The sequence below is a fragment of the Humulus lupulus genome, chromosome 1 (genome assembly GCF_963169125.1).
Source record: "Humulus lupulus chromosome 1, drHumLupu1.1, whole genome shotgun sequence".
In the NCBI taxonomy this organism is placed as follows: Eukaryota; Viridiplantae; Streptophyta; class Magnoliopsida; order Rosales; family Cannabaceae; genus Humulus; species Humulus lupulus.
The window spans coordinates 179,079,178-179,098,331 of record NC_084793.1 but is presented as its reverse complement, the minus strand read 5'-3'; the positions used below and the strand labels follow the sequence as shown (position 1 = coordinate 179,098,331).

Below are 19,154 nucleotides of genomic sequence, written 5' to 3'. Positions count from 1 at the left end.
TTTATTTTCATGCACGAACATGGTAAAATTGAATTATTTGATGTGTTGAGTAATTTGGTGGATTTCATATTTTTTATGATGCATATTGAATTTCATGTGATTATTAGCATATTTGGGTTATTTTGTTGTGTTTTCTTTGCAAATAATTTTTATATAAATGCTTTATTTGATGTAAAACATGGTAAAAATTATTTAGAAAACGTTTTTTGGTTGAAAAATTACACAAATTTTATTAAATTTATTTTTTTGGGCAGTGGCCGCGGCCTGGGTATCCGACACTAGTGCCCGTGGCCACCATCAACCCTTGGCCGCGACCAATGCACGATTTTTGCCTAGTTTGGTGTCATGGTCTTAGCCACCAGTTTTCACTGGTTGCGGCCTGCGTTAATTTTTTTTCTTAAAATTTGATTTTTGAATGTATTTTTAATAGGTTAATACAAAAATATCATATCTTTTCTATTATTTAAAAATATCTTTTTTGAAATACAATATTTTTGTTGTTTGATCTTTTAAAAATAAATATTTTCTACAAAGATTCAAATCCAAATTTAAAAATAGGCTAACTAATTAATTTTAAATATTTTAATTATTAAAATATTAAAATTAAGTTATCAGATATTAAAGATATTTTTTAGTACTTAATTTTTTTTTTTTAAATATGATATTTGAAGATATTAACATCTGATTATTGTATGGATTTTAATATTTAAATTATTTAAATTTTGAAAATTTGTTTACTAGATATTTGAATTTGTTTAACTATTTAAGATATTTTTTAAAAAATAGCAAATGATATTTACTTTTAAAAATTTATAAGTGGTTAGATTTTAAAAAATATAAAGTTTTTTCAAAACAATTAATAAAATATTTTTTTAAATAAATGGGATTTAAATTAACTTTGGTTAATTTTCGATAAATCATATTTAAATTAAATTAATATTTTTTTAAATTGTTGATTGTTGATAAATGAAACTTAAATTAACTTTGGTTGATTGTTGAGAAATTTAATTCAAATTGACCTATTTATTTTTTACAAAATTTAATTAATTCAAATTTTTGGATAAAATCTAGAAAATTAATTGTGGCATTTTGTAAATAAAATAAATTGTTGTATTTTTGCATAAAATTTATAGACTAGCTCATATAGTAACATGATTAGACTCATCCAATTATAACATGTCTGTTTGCACTATATGTGGTATTTTTGCAATTGGGCTTAGATGCATATAGTTGCCAATATGTTTGTTTAATATATGGATTTTTCCAAATAAAATATTCATAAAATGATAAGTTTTATTTGGGCCCATTAGAAAATGTAAAATTTAAATTCATCTCTTGTGGGTGGTTCCACTTGTGAATGCCTATTTGTTTTGCATGACTATAATGAGCCTAATCAATTAATAAAACGAAGATTTAAATTCTTGTTTTTTGGACCTTGTATGGAAGTATGAGAGTCTTAGTAGTGGAAACGACATACTGGACCCAACCTTCCTCCATACAAGCTCAATTGTTAAGGCTCATTTGCCTGAGTTGGACTTAATTGTATATGTTCTTTATAATAGTTAAACCTAAATATTGATTAGCAACAAATTAACTCTAATTTAATTGAATTTGTTTCAATGAGACTTTAGAAATAATAGAAAATTATAGGACTTTGGTTTTAAAATTTTAATCTTATAATTTTTGGAGAACCATAGTCATTAATTTTCGAAAAATAATAATAAAAATACTTTTTTTAAATAATAATAAGCTTATTTTAAGAATTATATTCGATCTCCACCGTTGGTTTAACAAGGTCAATAACTTAATGGGGCCTCGAGATGCTTTGATTCGTCCCCCTACAGAAGGTGCTAATTAGTTTTTTTGACAAGGTTAAATTTCGTAATATAGATAATTATAGGTCAAATTCTACTAGACTCACCCCTACGGTGACTATTAAGACTAAATCTATTGATTATCGAAACTGTGGGTCTAGCTCATAAAATAAGAGATTTTGTTTTCTTATTTTGATCGAATAGTAGGTTGTTAATAATGGTGTTCATTATTAAATAAGTTTACAACTTTATTTAACTAGTAGTATTTTTGACTCTCGCCAACTGGGACAGGGATATAATAGATTAGTTAAAAACCTAAAGAAATAGAGATATGATAGTTTTTGGTATTTTTTTTCTCATATCTTACGTATTTTTTGTATATGTTGTGTTATTTCTTTAAATTAGAATGAATAGACATTTTATTGAGCAAAAGTGATATATTTTATTGATAATTTGTAGTATCATTATGGTTATGTCTACTCCCATCCTTTCTCAACCTTTGATGGAGAAACTCACTGGAGAAAACTTCCTTAAATGGAAGCAAAACATCAACATTGTTTTGATTGGTGACAACACCAAATTTGTCATGCTTGAGGAATCCCCGGAAGTTCTAGTTGAAGGAGCTACCAAGTCTGTGAGGGATAAGTATGAGGATTGGCAGGCACCTAAAAACAAGGCGCAGTACTACATGTTGACTAGTATGGTCGATACTCTCAAGACAAAGATGGAGAATGTCGAGACGGCCTACGAAATCATGGATCAACTCCAAGACATGTTTGGTGCCAAGTTAGCGCAGACTCATTTTGAGGCCACCAAGAAATATGCCAATGCTCAGATGACACCTTCTCAACATGTTCGCAATCATCTGATCAAAATGACAAACTACTTTCAAGAAGCTGAACTATATGAAGCAACAATAGATGAGGAAACTGAAGTTGGCTTGATCCTTAACAGTCTTTCTCCAGCTTTACTGCCATTCACCACCATCTATGTGTTGAATAAACTAAACTATGGTTTGACGCAACTCATGAACGAGCTTCAGACTTTCGAGTCTATCATGGGTGGACCAAGTAAGGGAGGAGAAAAGAAGAGAACTACTACTACTGCTGCTGATCCAGCTAAGGCTGAAGCTAACCAAGCATCATCTTCAAAAGTCGAAAACAAGAGGAAAGATGGACAAAACAACAACCCCAAGCCTGCAAAGGATGCAAAGATGAGTGCACAACCAAGTGCACAAACGCCTAAGGGGAAGAGCAAGAAAAACAAGAAAGGTAAAGGTAAGTGTTTTCACTGCAAAGAGAAAGGGCATTGGAAACAAGATTGCCCCAAGTTTCTAGTAGCGTAAAACCAAGGTAATGATTATTGTTCAGTTATCTTAGAAATATGTGTTATAGAGAATGAAAAATCTGTTTGGATTATTGATTCTGGATCCACTAACCATGTTTGCAACTTGTTACAACTTCTTGAATCATGGGAAGAAGTGGGCGAAGGCAGCTTAAAGCTTAGAGTTGGGAACGGAGAGTTTGTTTCAATTAAAGTTAGAGGAAAAGCTCGCCTGAAGTTCAAAAATAAATATTTAATTTTGAAAGATGTATTTTTTATTCTGGATATTAGTAGAAATTTAATTTCACTTTCCATGTTGCAATTAGAACAATTTGTCATGACTTTCACAAGTTCTAATATATCTATTTCTTTCAATGGATCACAATTGTGTATTGCATGTTTTGAAAACAGGCTTTATATTCTGCGACCTAATGAACCCCTCACTCTTAATAATGAATTATTCAAAGTAGCTAAACCTAGGATCAATAAACGTCAAAATACCGATAATGATAACATAACGTATTTATGGCATTTGAGACTAGGTCACATTGGCTATGATAGGATTCAAAGACTTACAAAGGATGGACTTTTGAGGGAACTCACCTTAGGTGAATTACCTGACTGTGAATCTTGTCTAGAAGGAAAACTGACCAAGTGTCCATTCTTAGCAAAGGGTGATAGGGCAAAGGAACCACTTGCACTTGTTAATTCAAATGTTTGTGGACCTTTGAATGTACAAGCCAGGGGTGGTTTTGAGTATTTCGTCACTTTCATTGACGATTACTCTAGATACTCATGTCTTTACCTAATGCATAAGAAATCAGAAACATTTTCAAAGTTTCAGGAATTCCTAGCTATGGCTTAGAACCAATTAGGTAAGACGTTAAAGATCTTGCAATTTGATAGGGGTGAAGAATATTTGGATATGTAGTTCCAAGATTATTTAACTAAACTTTGGATTTTATCACAACTTACTGCCCTGGGTACTCCGCAACAAAATGGTGTAGCGGAACGCCGGAACAAAACTTTATTGGAAATGGTTAGATGCATGCTTAGTTACTCAACTCTACCAACTTTGTTCCAGGGACATGCAATTGAAACCATGAAATCAATCCCCAAAGCACCTTTAGAATGATGGAATGGTTGTGAACCTAGTTTACACCATTATAGAATCTGGGGGTGTCCCACCCACGTCCTGAGGAAAGAGGAAGGAAAGCTAGAACCACGAACCGAAGTTTGCATGTTTGTTGGCTATCCTAAAGGTACTCAGGGTGGACTTTTCTATAGTCATTCAGAAAAGAAACTGTTTAGTTCTACGAATGCTACTTTTCTGGAAAATGACTATGTCCAAAACTTCAAACCACGCAGCAAAGTAGTTATAAAGGAGATGGTTGAAGAATTGAATCCAACCAATATTCAATCGTCATCAACAAAAGTTGATGATCAAATTCCCACTCTTCATGTACAACCGACACAAGTCGATTTAAATAAAGAAAGTACCACTGTTCTGGAGCAAATGGTCATAGAACCCCGTCGTAGTGGGAGGGTTTCTAGGAACCCAGTTTGCTATGGTTTGGATGGTGAAACCAATATGGTTGTTGGTGACACTAGTGATGATGATCCGTTGTCTTTCAAACAGGCAATGGTAGCCCTGAAAAGGAACTATGGCTCAAAGCCATGAAACAAGAAATGGAGTCCATGTACTCAAATTCAGTTTGGGATCTTGTGGAAGCACCTAGTGACTTTAGGGCCATTGGGTGCAAGTAGATCTACAAGAAGAAAGGTGGTGTTGATGGAAAAATCAAAACTTATAAAGCTCGATTAGTGGCAAAGGGTTATACCCAAAGAGAAGGCGTGGACTATGAGGAAACTTTTAGTCTAGTAGCCATGCTCAAGTCTAGTCACATCCTTCTATCCATAGCAGCCGCTCTCGACTATGAGATCTGGAAAATGGACGTCAAGACAACTTTTCTTAATGGAAAGCTTGACGAAGTAATTTATATGGATCAGCCAGAAGGATTTAAAGTAGCTAGACAAGAAGGAAAAGTTTGCAAGTTGAATAGGTCCATTTATGGAGTTAAGCAAGCTTCTCATTCCTGGAACCTTAGGTTTGATTAAATAATCAAAACCTATGGATTTGAACAAAATATTGATGAGCCTTGTGTTTACCAACTGAAGGAAAATCAAATAGAGGTATTCATGGTTCCTTATGTAGATGATATCTTACTCCTTGGAAACAATGTTAAGAAATTGTTAGAAGTGAAGAATTGGCTAAACACTCAATTCTAGATGAAGGATTTGGCTGAAGCAAGTTATGTTCTAGGTATCCAGATCATTAGGGATAGAAAGAACATACTCTTAGCTCCATCCCAAGCAGCTTACATTGATAAAGTGCTTGAAAATTTCTCAATGACAAATTCCAAGAAAGGATGTCTACCGTCTTGCCATGGAATTCATCTTTCAAAGAAGAAGTCTCCCCAGACTCCTAAAGAGGAAGATGCAATGAGAAAAGTTCCTTATGCATCTGCAGTTGGAAGTCTGATGTATGCTATGTTGTGTACTAGACCAGTTATCTGCTATGCAGTGGGAGTAGTGAGTAGGTATCAGTCAAACCCAGGATTGGAACATTGGATACCAGTTAAGCATATCCTAAAGTATTTAAGGCGAACTAGGGATTATATGTTAGTCTACAAGGGTGGTGTTTTGAGCCCTGTAGGCTACACTAATTCATATTTTCAAATAGATGTCGATGACAGGAAGTTTACTTTTGGAATGGTGTTTACTCTTGGGGTGGAGTTGTGATATGGAGAAGCGTAAAGTAGTCTGCGATCTCAGATACATAGCTGTGTTAGAAGCAGCTAAGGAAATTTTCTGGCTAAAGAAGTTCTATTTAGATCTTGCTGTTATTCCAGAAATGGATAAACGACTTGTGTTGTTTTGTGACAACACAGGAGCGATAGCCGAATCCAAAGAACCTCAAAGTCACAAGATGAGCAAGTATATAGAAAGAAAGTATCACATAATTCCAAAATATGTGGCTAGGGGAGATGTGAAGGTTATGAAGATTGCATCTAAAGACAATCTAGCTGATCCGTTTATGAAGACATTGCCAGAAGCTACATTTGATAAGCATATCAAGGGAATGAGATTATTAGAATTAAGGCATTAGTTTCAATTAGCGCAAGTGGGATTTTGTTAGGGTTTTATGCCCTAATTAAAACTCAATTTCTTTGCAATCTCATTTTTATTATCAATGAAAAAATAGAAATCATTTTTTGACTTGGTCAATCACTTTGCTCACATGTTTTATTTTCATGATTATTTGTTTGATATAAACTTCTATTAAATCCCAAGCATTTAGATAATCGTATTTTAGTGACGTAATCACAGTGGAATATAAATATGAATATATGTTCAAAATAAGTTAGTCCTAAGATTAGTCAGTGCACAAGATTTACACTGACTTGCTAATCTACAATATGATCTACTTACACATTGTAGTGTTATGTTCTTTCCAGAACATTAGCAAAGTAGATAAGATCAGATGTATTTGTTATATCGGACTGGACCGATATTGACAGTAGATATGATAAGTAAACATATCGTTATTATCTATTCTAGTCATATCATATAGTTGATCTTAAGTTAATTCAATCTTAATTCTGAGTGGTTAGTATTCTAACTGATTGTATTATTTGAGTTCTTTAACTTGTTCGTTACCAGTTTCCCTACGGACTAGCCCATACTTACATCTTGTGAACTCGGTAGTATAATTGAGTGGAAGTGTTAATCATAGATATGAACATCTATAGCTTCTGATGAAGAACTGAAACGATGGTTTCCTTTTAGTTTGGTTCAAGGTGCTAAATGATAGAGATCTCATTTCAGTAATTAATATTAGTTTAATTAAATATTATTTACAAGGAGCTAAGTGTTTTAAGGATAAAATACAATGAGGGGTAAAACAGTATTTTAGTCTCATCTCATTGTAGACTGTCTATAGAGGATTGAGTGGAAATTATGGTTGTAACAATGGATAATTAATAACGTATCTATATTTGTTATAGAGTGTTCTATGAATTCAAGAGTCCAAGGACCAGAATCGATTATGATCCGATGGTGGCAATTGGTCTTCGGACCAGCCTCTTTTTTGATCGTATGGGTTAATAGGGTCCTCAAGAACCAGGATCGAACTTGATCAAACAATGGCAACTGTTTCTTGGACCTGTTTCTTTTGTTGATCGTATGGGTCGATAGGTTCCTTAATAACCAAGATCGAACATGAGCAAATAATTTGGCGACAAGGTCCAGGATTGGTCTCTCTTGTTGATTGTAAGGATCAATAGGTTCCTCAAGAACCAGGATCAAACATGATCAAATAATGGCGACAAGGTCCTAAGACCAGTCTTTTTTTTTATCGTGTGGGTCGATAGGTTCCTCAAGAACCAGGATTGAACATGATCAAAGGCGACGAGGTCCTAGGACCAGTCTCTCTTTTTGGATCGTATGGGTCGATAGGTTCCTCAAGAACCAAGATCAAACATGATCCAATAATGGCGACAGATCTTCAAACCAGTCTATTGTTTGGATCTTACGGGTTGATAGGTCTCTCAAGGACCAGAGTCGAACATGATCCGATAATTTGACGGCAAGGTCCTAGGACCTGTCTCTCTTTTGGATCGTATGGGTCAATAGGTCCCTCAATGACCAGAATTGAACATGATCCGATAATTTGATGACAGGGTCCTAGGACCTGTCTCTCTTTTGGATCGTATGAGTCGATAGGTCCCTCAAGGACCAGAATCAAACATGATCCAATGGGGTTGACAGGTCTAAAGTGACCAGTCCCTTGTTGAAAGAAATTTATAGAATGAAGTGAAACTTAAGAAATTAAATTCATTCATTCATTGAAACACAATGGTTGTTACATAGATAATTCGATAATAATACATTTGCCTCCTGCTTGGCTATGCTTCTTTCCGCCAAGTATTCGACGGGAATGGCATTCAAGGTGTCCGCGTCTTTGGCACTGAAAGCTTGGCTAAGGCATCAGCATTGGCATTCTGCTCCCTTGGGACTTGTGTAATTGAGTATCTCTTGAACTGTGCCAACAAGTCCTTCACCTTGTTCAGATATTGCACCATCCTAAGTTCCTTGGCTTGATACTCCCCCAGTACCAGGTGCACTACTAGTTGGGAATCCTTGAATATCGTTGGGGACTATGCGTGCACATCCCAAGACAAGCGTAATCCTGCTACCAATGCCTCATACTCAGCCTCGTTGTTTGAAGCATTGAATCCAAATCTAAGAGTGCAGTTAATTCGATGATTCTCTGGAGTGATCAGTATAATTCCCGCGCCTGAGTTGTGCTCATTGGATGCTCCATCAACATATAGCTTCCATACATGAGTATCTCCTTCCTTCTTGGTATCTCCATTCTTCGATTGGTAGGAAGGGTCTTCAAGGTTGGTGCCTTTGGCTATGAAGTTCGCCAATGCTTGTCCTTTTATCATCATCTTTGGATGATAAGTGATATCAAACTGTCCTAACTCCACCGCCCATTTGAGTAATCGTCCCGAGGCCACTGGTTTTTGAAGAACTTGTCGTAGCGGTTGATTGGTTAGGACTTGGATCCAGTAAGCTTGGAAGTATGGACGCAACTTTCGAGAGGCGATTAGTAAACAGTAGTCTAGTTTTTCAATAGGGGGATACCTAGACTCTGCACTTACTAGCCTTTTACTGATATAGTATATAGGGTGATGTACCCAATTCCCAAGTCGCTTCTTCCACCGCACTGTTCTTTCATAGAACCTTAAACAATGGAATATTCTTGTTTCTCAATACCTTGTCCTTCTTATCCAATATATGTATTGGATTTTCCTCATATGAAAGATCTTCGTGTAAGCTCAAGGTCTCATGGCTAAGCACATGAGACGAATCCAACACGTATTTTCTCAACATAGATACGTGAAATACATGGTGCACTCCTGACAGTGCTGGTGGCAATGCTAATCGAAAAGGTACTTGCCCAATTCTTTCTAGAATCTCAAACGGGCCTACAATTATAGGACTTAACTTCTCTTTCTTTCCGAATCTTCTAACTCCTTTCATTGGTGATACTTTAAGGAAGATGTAGTCACCAACTAAAAACTTGATATACCCTCTTTTGGGATCTGCATAACTCTTCTATCGATCTTGACATGCAATCATCCGTGCTCTAATCCAAGCAATAGTTTCATTCGCTTCCCGAGCTGAATCATGGCCAAGAAACTTACTTTCTCCATCTTGTCCCAATGTATTGGCGATCTACACTTGCGACCATATAACATCTCATACGGAGCTACTCCAATAGTCATATGATAACTGTTTTTGTAGGAGAATTCGATCAATGGGAGTTACTTACTCTATGATCAACTAAAATCCAAGATACATGCTCTCAGCATATCTTTTAGAATCTGAATCGTTCTTTCACTCTGTCCGTGTGTCTGTAGATGAAAAGCAGTACTAAATTTCAATTTGGTACCCATAGCTCTCTGTAGACTTCCCCATAACTTCGACGTAAAGGTTCAACGCAGTCATAGTCATTTACAACCTTTAACCAATGACTTTATCTCATATTCACATCTTTCTACATGAAGAAGTACTTAAGATTCTTATGATCCGTATAGATCTCGCATTTCTCTCCATAAAGGTAGTGCCTCCAAATCTTCAAGGCAAACACAACCGCCGCCAACTCCAAGTCATGAGTGGGTTATTACCTACCTAGCTTGCATCAGGATGCATCCTAATCCCATTTTTGATGCATCACAATACACTACAAATCTTCTTCGTCAATTCAGTCAATGGTGTCGCAATTAACCACCAAACCCCAAAAAGCTTCTCACTTCAGATGTGTTCTTCGAACTAGGCCAGTTCTTTACTACTTCTATCTTGATTGGGTCCACCATAACTCCATCTTTGCTTACTATATGACCCAAAAATGTCACCTGGGGCAGCCAAAACTCACATTTCTTGTATTTGGCATATAACTTGCATTCTCTTAACCGTTGAAGAGTTAGCCGTAAATGCTCCTCATGTTCTTCCTCCGAACTCGAGTATATAAGAATATCGTCAATGAATACCGTGATGAACTTATCCAGAACCTCCTTGAACACTCGATTCATTATGACCATAAGTGTGGTGGGAGCATTAGTCAACCCAAACAACATCACCAAGAATTCAAAGTGCTCGTATCTAGTACAGAAAGTTGTCTTTGGTATATCCTCCTCTCTAATTCTCAGTTGATGATACCCTAAACGTAGATCTATCTTTGAGAACACCTTTTTCCCTTGAAGTTGATCAAACAAGTCATTGATTTGAGGTAGAGGATACTTGTTCTTGATCATCATCTTGTTAAGTTCTCTATAATCTATACACATTCTCATTGATCCATCCTTCTTTTTTACAAATAAAACTTGTGGGCCCCATGGAGAATGGCTCAGTCTTATGAATCCCATTTCCAACAATTCCTGTAGTTGAATCTTTAATTCTTTTAATTCATTCAGTGCCATTCTATAGGTGCTTGTGAGATCGACATTATTTCTGGTGCCAATTAAATAGTAAATTCGATCTCCCAATAAGGTGGTAACCCTGGTAACTCTTCAGGAAAAACATCCAAGAATTCTTTGATTGTTCTTGTTTCTGTAGGATCTTGCATTACCTCCTTGTTGGTGTTAATCACATTAGCCAGGAACCCTATGCATCCATTTCGTAATATTTCCCTTGCTTTAAGTGTTGTCACAATCAGTATCCTTGTTCCATTTGTGGCTCCTATGAACACAAATGGCTCTTGTCCCTCCAGTGTGAATCTTACTGTTTTACTTTTGCAATCAATAGTGGCACCATACTTTGCAAGCCAGCCCATACCAAGGATGACGTCAAAATCCATTGCCATAAGTTCTATCAAATCCACAAATAACTCCCTACCATCTACCCATAAGGGCAAGGCTTTGAGCCACCTCCTAGATATTACCACCTCCTCGGTTGGTAACATGGTCCCAAATCCTACCACATATAATTCACATTGCCAATCAAACTTGTCGACTAATCTATCAGCAACATAAGAATGAGTGGCACTAGAATCTATTAAGACATTGCAATTAATTCCAGCGATAGAGATCTGACCTATGACCACTAAAGTGCTTGCATCTGCCTATGCCTGTCTCAGGGTGAAGACGCTTGCAGGAGATAGACTTTCAGTCTTCTTTTGTTCATTCCCAGTTGCAACTTGCTTCAGTTGTGGACAGTTTCTCTTGATGTGTCCTGCTTCACCGCACTAGTTGCAAGACTTGGCTCGACATTCCCCGATATGTCTCTTTTTACAAGTAGGACATTTGGGGTAACTCTTTCCAGAACCACTTCCACCCTTTTTTTCTTTGGCCTTTTTATCTAGTACAACTGACCCTGTACTTTCATTGTTCTTCCTTTTCTGATCTTGATTACCTTTGGTAGAATCCCTCTTAGCATCTCTTCTGGCAACATTATCTTTCCAAATTCTATCTTCCATTCTCTTAGCGTTATGTGCTCGATCAAGAGCTTGAGAATAAGTAATAGTTCCTCCAATAGAAACTATTTCCACATCCCTTGCTATCATTGGTTTCAACCCTCAAATAAACTGATCCTTCCTGACTCAATTGGGCAGGACTAAATCTACACTAAATTTGGCCAGCCGGTCAAATTTATGAGCATCCATGGCAACTATCATGTTGCCTTATGTTAGTGTCATAAATTCATCCATCTTGGTTGCTCTAACTACTTCACTGTAGAATTTGTGGTTGAAGACTTTACAAAAGTCTTCCCATGTAATGAAATTAACGTCCCTTGTTTTCTCAACATCCTCCCACCATACTATGGCATCTTTTCTGAACATATGGGTGGAAAATGCCACCTTGTCATTCCATATCAAAATCATGAAATTCAGGATTGAGTTCATTCTGATCATCCAATCCTCAAAATCTATAGGGTCTATGCTCCCATCGAATTAAGGAGGATACTGTTTTTGGAACCTTTCGTATAGTGGTTCCAATCGATCTATCACCTCATAGTAAACTGCTAATAGTTCAGGCTGGAGCTGAACATTCTGTACTACTGGCACATGAGTAGCTTGCTGGTGTCTAAACTGCCTCAACTCTTCTTTTTGTCATCTAATAGTTGCTTCCATTGCAGCAAATATGGTCTCCCATTCTTGGGGAATAGGTGGAGGAACATTTCCTGTGCGACCACCTCTTTTACCTCTTCATGCGCGACCACCCCACCTGATATTCTTCTAGGTAGCGAGAGGTTGAACATCTTCATTGGTAGCATTATTGTAACGGGCTACTACCTTAGAGCAGTTAGCATGTGTTTTATAAAATGTGCCATTAGCTTGCTAATCGAGGTTTTTGGTTGAAAAGTGTGAGTAAATTGAAATAAAGAATCATTTGACAACATTAGTCATAAACGATTTGAATATTCATTAAAATCATAAAAGTTATACATTTGGGATCCCAAAATACTGTTTCAAAATGTATTAAAACTCAAAAATGTGAATACATTCGACCAAGCGACAAAATCAGCCATCTATAGTAAATTCCTCAAACAACCCCGGTCGTGGCAGTCAGGTAGGCCGAACATGTACACATCGCTCCATGCTCTCCAACTCATGGTTGGTTGACCTTTCCCTTGCCCTTACCGACACCATAGAGCACCCATGAGCCGAAGCCCAGCAAGAAAACTCAACGCATAACATATCACAATCAATCCAATAATGTACAGTTTAAATAGACAGCAGATTAAACATATAGTGGCCTATGTCGACCTAGGTGTTTTACCAGGCCCTGGGTTCGTGGTCTTCACCAAGCGGGTGGATACAACACCCTTAAAGGGTCTCGCCATAGTGACCTGCACTCAACGTGATCATCACCGATCCTAGCCCTTACCGTCGCCGTTCTCGGCCTTCACAGTTCTTGGCCTTTGTTGTTCATTCACAATCATGCCACATAGCATAGCAGGTCATAACATTCACATAAAAAAACTTAAACACAGATAGTCAGGCCATGCCCTGCTCTATGGGCCAAACATTTTTCTTACTTGTGTCCCGAGTTGATAGATTAATGCAATCCCAAGCACGATCCCCTAAACTCAAGCCTTGCCGTAAAACCTAGTCACAATTCCATAATAAATAGATATCCATCAATCCCTAACCAATTAAGAACTTCAGATTGTAATACTAGCCTTCGGAACCTTGAATTCTACCAAAATAGGTAGTAGAATCCTTCAATTGGCAACACTGTATATTTGAGCCGCGACACAACCCTTAAGGGTCGCGGCGCGCCACAATTTAAAGAGTCTTGGGGCTCTCATCTAAGGGATACGGTCCGGGGCGCTTAGAGAACAAGGACGCGACTCGAGCCTCTGAGTTCATGCGGGTCACAGCATCTGGAGAATAGGGACGCGACTCAAGCCTCAAAACCCATAAATCCCATACATTTCCACTACATTTTCCTTTGCCTAACTTACCAATTCTTAGCCAAATCGACCCCTACACTCAAAATTCAACCTACAGTCCATACCATAGCAGCATAACCACCCCAATACTTAGCCTATAACCCCTCAAAACAAAAAAAATCAGACTAAGCTTAAAATTTAAAACCAACTTCTAACTACAACCAAGAACTTAACACAATTCAGTATAGACCCTTACGTCTGTGATTATTTCTGCCTGAGCTAATTCCCAAGCACCTCAAGGCTCAAATTCTTCAATTCCTTAGCCAAAATCCTCAAGAATTCTTCAATACCTCCAAGCACACCAAATAGAGGAAGAGAGCCGAGAGAGAGAGAGAGAGAGAGAGAGAGAGAGAGAGAGAGAGAGAGAGAGAGAGAGAGAGAGAAGCCCAAGAGAGAGTGTGGGTACTTTCTAATTCTGGTGGGTTCAGTGTCTAAGGCCATCCAAGTCTATCCCCCAACTTTTAAACTATCTAAAATTCCCTTAAGTCTATCCTTAATCCTTTAATGCCACCAAGGGAAATCTCGTCATTTTCCACATCCCGCTAGGTCCTCGAGTGTTCATATAATTCCCCATTTAACCCCCGACATACTTAAATAATCACCAACTCAATACCCAATATACGGTAATCCCGAACACATACAATGTCCCCAAAATACCCCTAGGCTCCCCTCGAGCCGAGTACTCGACCCTGTTGTGATTATTTTGCTATTCCGCTCCCTAGGACCGTCTTGGATCACACCTCACAAAAATCTTGTGGTACCAAGCACAACACACATATAATTCACATTTATGCCCTCAACGGGCCAAAATTAATATTATTCCCATATTAACCAAAATGGGCCCTCATGCATATTTAATTCACCTAATCATGCATTTCTAATCACATAATCATTTAATCCACATAATAACACAATTAAAGAAATTATTCTCTTCCTGGCACGCTAATCAAGGCACTGAGCCTTATTATAAAATTTGGGACAACTATCCTATCCTTACAGAAATTACGTCCTTGAAATTTACCTAAATACCTCGGGATATCGATCTCGCATATCAGTCTCAAGCTCCCAAGTTGCCTCTTCCACTTTGCTGTTTCTCCACAACACTTTTACCAAGGCAATGATCTTGTTCTGGAAGACTTTATCTTTTTTGGTCTAAAATCTTAACCGACTTTTCCTTGTAAGAAAAATCTTGATCCAGCTCCAGCATTTCATAACTCAGTACATGAGTAGAATCAGATGCATACTTCTAAAGAATGGACACATGAAATACCTTGTGAACCCATGATAAGGTTGGAGGCATTGCCAATCTGTAGGCTACCTCTCCAACCTATTCCAGAATCTCAAAGGGGCCAACAAACCCCCAGCTTAACTTTCCCCTCACTCCGAATCATTTCACCCCTCTCAAGGGAGAAACTATGAGAAATACATGATCACCGACTTGAAACTCTACACTCCTGCATCTCAAGTTTTAGTAACTCTTCTATCGACTCTGGGAGGTGAGCATTCAATACTAATCTTCCTAATCACCTCATTGGTCCTCTGACCAGCCTCCGGACCTAAATACTTTCTCTCACTTGTCTCATCCCAATGGATGGGTGATCTGCACTTCCTTCGATATAACATTTCACATGGAGCCACTCCGATAGTCTCTTGATAGATGTTATTATACAAAAATTCAATCAAAGGGAGATACTTACTCCAAGATCCCCCAAAATACAGCACACAAGCTCGAAACATATTCTCTAGTATTTGAATCGTCCTCTCAGACTGCCCATCCGTCTAAGGATGATAGGTGGTACTAAATCGCAACTGCGTACCCATAGCCTTCACTAGGCTCTCCCAAAACTTGGAGGTGAAGGTGGGGTCCCTAAAGGCTGTAGCAACCTTGCTGGCCTTTGTGTTCAGCCTTCACCTGCTAACAGGTTAAACACTTGGCTACATAATCCACCACATCCCTCATCATCACTGGCCACTAATACAAAGTTATCAAGTCCTGGTACATCTTCGTTGTACCCGGATGTAAGGTGTAGGGAGTGGTATGAGACTCATCTAAAATCTCTCGCCTGACCCACTACCAATTCAATTCCTGCTATGGTCATTTCTTCAGCTAACCTCTCTGATATCGGCCTCGAACTAAATAACTACCCTGGGCACTTCTAACTCAATGCATCGGCTACCACATTGGCCTTCCCAAGATGGTATAAAATGTCACAGTCATAGTACTTCACCAATTCCAGCCAACACCTTTGGCGCATATTCAGGTCTTTAGGAGTAAAGAAGTACTTTAAACTTTTATGGTCGGTGTATATTTCACACTTCTCCTCATACAAATAATGCCTCCAAAACTTTAGTGTAAATACCACCGCTGCCAATTCCAGATCATGAGTGGGATACCTTTGCTCATGCTCGTTTAGCTATTTCGACGCGTAGGCTATCACCTTTCCTGCTTGCATCAATACACACCCCAAACCCTGCCTCAAAGCATCGCAGTAGACTATAAACTTCTCATTGTTTGATGGAAGGCTCAATACCGGAGTGGTGATTAGTCCCTGCTTCAATTCCTTGAAACTGTTCTCACATCAATCTGTCTAGACATACTTGGTCTTCTTACGGGTCAACTCGGTCAATAGTGTGGCTATTTTGGAGAATCCCTCAACGAACCACCAATAGTACCCTGCTAATCCCAAGAAACTCCTAACCTCTAGTACACTACTTGGCATGTGCCCATCTCTCACTTCCTCAATCTTGCTTTGGGCCACCAGAATCCCGTCCTCACTCACAATATGGCCCAGATAAGTTACTTGAGGCAACCGAAACTCACATTTCCTGAACTTATCATATAGCTTATGCTCTCTCAACCAAAACTCACATTGTGCTCTATCTCTGACTGGGATTACACCAGTATATCATCGATGAATTCGATCACAAACTTATCCAAATAATCACTGAAGATCCTATTCACCAAGTCCATAAAGGCTGCTGGGGCATTGGTTAATCTGAAGGACATGATTAGGAATTCATAATGTCCATACCTTGTATGGAATGCGGTCTTTGGTATGTCCTCCTCTTTAATCCTTAACTATTGGTAGCCGAGCCGAAGGTCAATCTTGGAGAATACCGTCTTTCTTTGTAGTTGGTCAAACAAGTCATTGATCCTAGGCAGTGGGTACTTATTCTTAATGGTCAACATATTCAGCTCTCTATAATCAATGCACATCCTTAAGGATCCATCATTCTTCTTGACAAACAACATTGGAAAACCCCATGGCGAAAAACTGGGTCTGATGAATCCTAGATCCAGTAACTCCTGCAACCGAATATTCAGTTCCTTTAACTCTACTGGAGCCATTCTATAAGGTGTCCTAGACACTGGCTCCGCCCCTGGAGCCAACTCTATGATGAACTTGATCTCTCGGTATGGTGGCAACCCTAGTAGGTTTGTTAGGAATACATCAGGAAGCTCACACACTAGTCTGGTCTCATCTGGTCCAAATGAAACAACCCTAGAGGTATCCACTATTTTTTCTAGGAATCCTATGCAACCTTCTTGCATTAGGTCTCTAGCCTTCAGTGCAGAGATCATATGTACTCGTGGCCCACTCATTGTCCCCACAAATACAAAGGGTACCTCCCCTTCTGGTTCAAAGGTCACCATTCTTCGCTTGCATTCTATCGTTGCCACATACATTGATAACTAATCCATCCAATAATCATATTAAAGTCATCCATTGCTAACTCAATTAGGTCCACAGACAACTCCCTACTATCTTTCTCTACCAGTAATCCTCTAACCCATCCCTTAGAGACTAACAATTCCCCAATTGGCAACAAAGTCACAAGGTCTACACAAACGATCTATCACTTTAGCAGATACAAATGAATGAGTAGCTCCTTAATCAATCAATGTAGTAAATGATGATACGACACTAGAAATCTGATCTCTCATGACTGAGGGACTAGCCTCAGCCTTAGTCTGAGTCAAGGTAAATACTCTGGCTGGAGTGAGGCTGTCGCTCTTCTTCGGTTTTTCTTTTCTGGCTTGTGGGCAGTCCTTCCTTAGGTGACTGACACTCCCACAAGTGAAGCATGCTCTGACTCTGCACTCTCTCTTATGTCGTCACCTACACCGAGGACACTCTGGGAAACTTCTCCAGTTCTCTCCCTTTCCCTGACGGCCACTGAAAGCACCTTGTAGGAACAAAAGAATCTGGGGCCTTTCTCTTCTACTCACTAGGGCCACTACCCTGGCTAGGACCAGTGAAAGCAGCATAACCACCCCAATACTTAGCCTATAATCCCTCAAAACCATAAAATCAGACTAATTATAAACTTTAAAAACAACTTCTAACTACAGCATGAGCTAATTCCCAAGGACCTCAAGCCTCCATTTCTTCAATTCCTTAGCCAAACTCCTCAAGAATTCATCAATACCTCGAAGCACATCAAAGAGAGGGAGACAACCGAGAGAGAGAGAGAGAGAGTGTGGGTACTTTCTAATTCTGGTGGGTTCTAGTGTGTAAGGCCATCCAAGTCTATTCCCCAACTTTCAAAATATCTAAAATGCCCTTAAGTCTAACCTTAATCCTTTAATGCCACCAAGGGCAATCCTGTCATTTTCCACATCCCCCTAAGTCCTCGAGTATTCCTATAATTCCCCATTTAACCCCTGACATACTTAAACAATCACTTACTCACTACCCGTTATCCAGTAATCCCAAACACATACTATGTCCCTAAAATACCCCTAAGCTCCCCCTGAGTCGGGTACTCGACCCCGTTGTGACTATTTCGCTATTCCGCCCCCTAGGACCGTCTCGGATCACACCTCACAAATATGTCACCACAATTTTTTGGTACCAAGCACAACACATATAATTCACATTTATGCCCTCAATGGGCCAAAATTACAATTATGCTCCTATTAACCAAAATGGGCACATATGCATATTTAATTCACCTAACACATGCATTTCTAATCACATAATCGTTTAATCCACATAATAACATAATTAAATCAGTTATTGCCCTCCCGGCATGCTAATCAAGGCACTAAGCCTTATTAGCGAATTTGGGACAACTATCCCCTCCTTACAGAAATTTTGTCCTCAAAATTTACCTAGATAGCTTGGGATATCGACCCTGCATATCAGTCTCAAGCTCCCAAGTTGCCTCTTCCACTTTGTTGTTCCTCCAAAGCACCTTTACCAAGGTAATGATCTTATTCTACAAGACTTTATCATTTTGGTCTAAAATCTGAACCAACTTCTCCTCGTAAGAAAAATCTTAATCCACCTCTAGGTTTTCATAACTCAATACATGCGTAGAATCAGATACAAACTTCTGAAGCATGGACAAATGAAATACATTGTGAACTCTTGATAAGGCTAGAGGCATTGCCAATCTGTAGGCTACCTCTCCAAACTGTTAAAGAATCTCGAAGGGGCCAACAAACACCAAGCTTAAATTGCCCCTCACTCCAATAGTCTCCTGATA

At 38.5% G+C, this 19,154-nt stretch overlaps 1 protein-coding gene across 1 annotated transcript; it reads right to left on the bottom strand.

Moving 5' to 3' along the window:
• Window positions 1–8,939: 8,939 nt before the first annotated feature.
• Window positions 8,940–9,248, bottom strand: LOC133825072 (uncharacterized). The gene has a single exon (XM_062258067.1). It carries the CDS (start codon window positions 9,246–9,248, stop codon window positions 8,940–8,942), a length of 309 nt encoding a protein of 102 aa, XP_062114051.1.
• Between the last annotated feature and the right edge of the window lie 9,906 nt (window positions 9,249–19,154).

Coding starts and splice junctions, on each gene's coding strand:
- LOC133825072 (XM_062258067.1), bottom strand. CDS start 9,248: ATGAAAGGAGTTAGAAGATTCGGAAAGAAAGAGAAGTTAAGTCCTATA.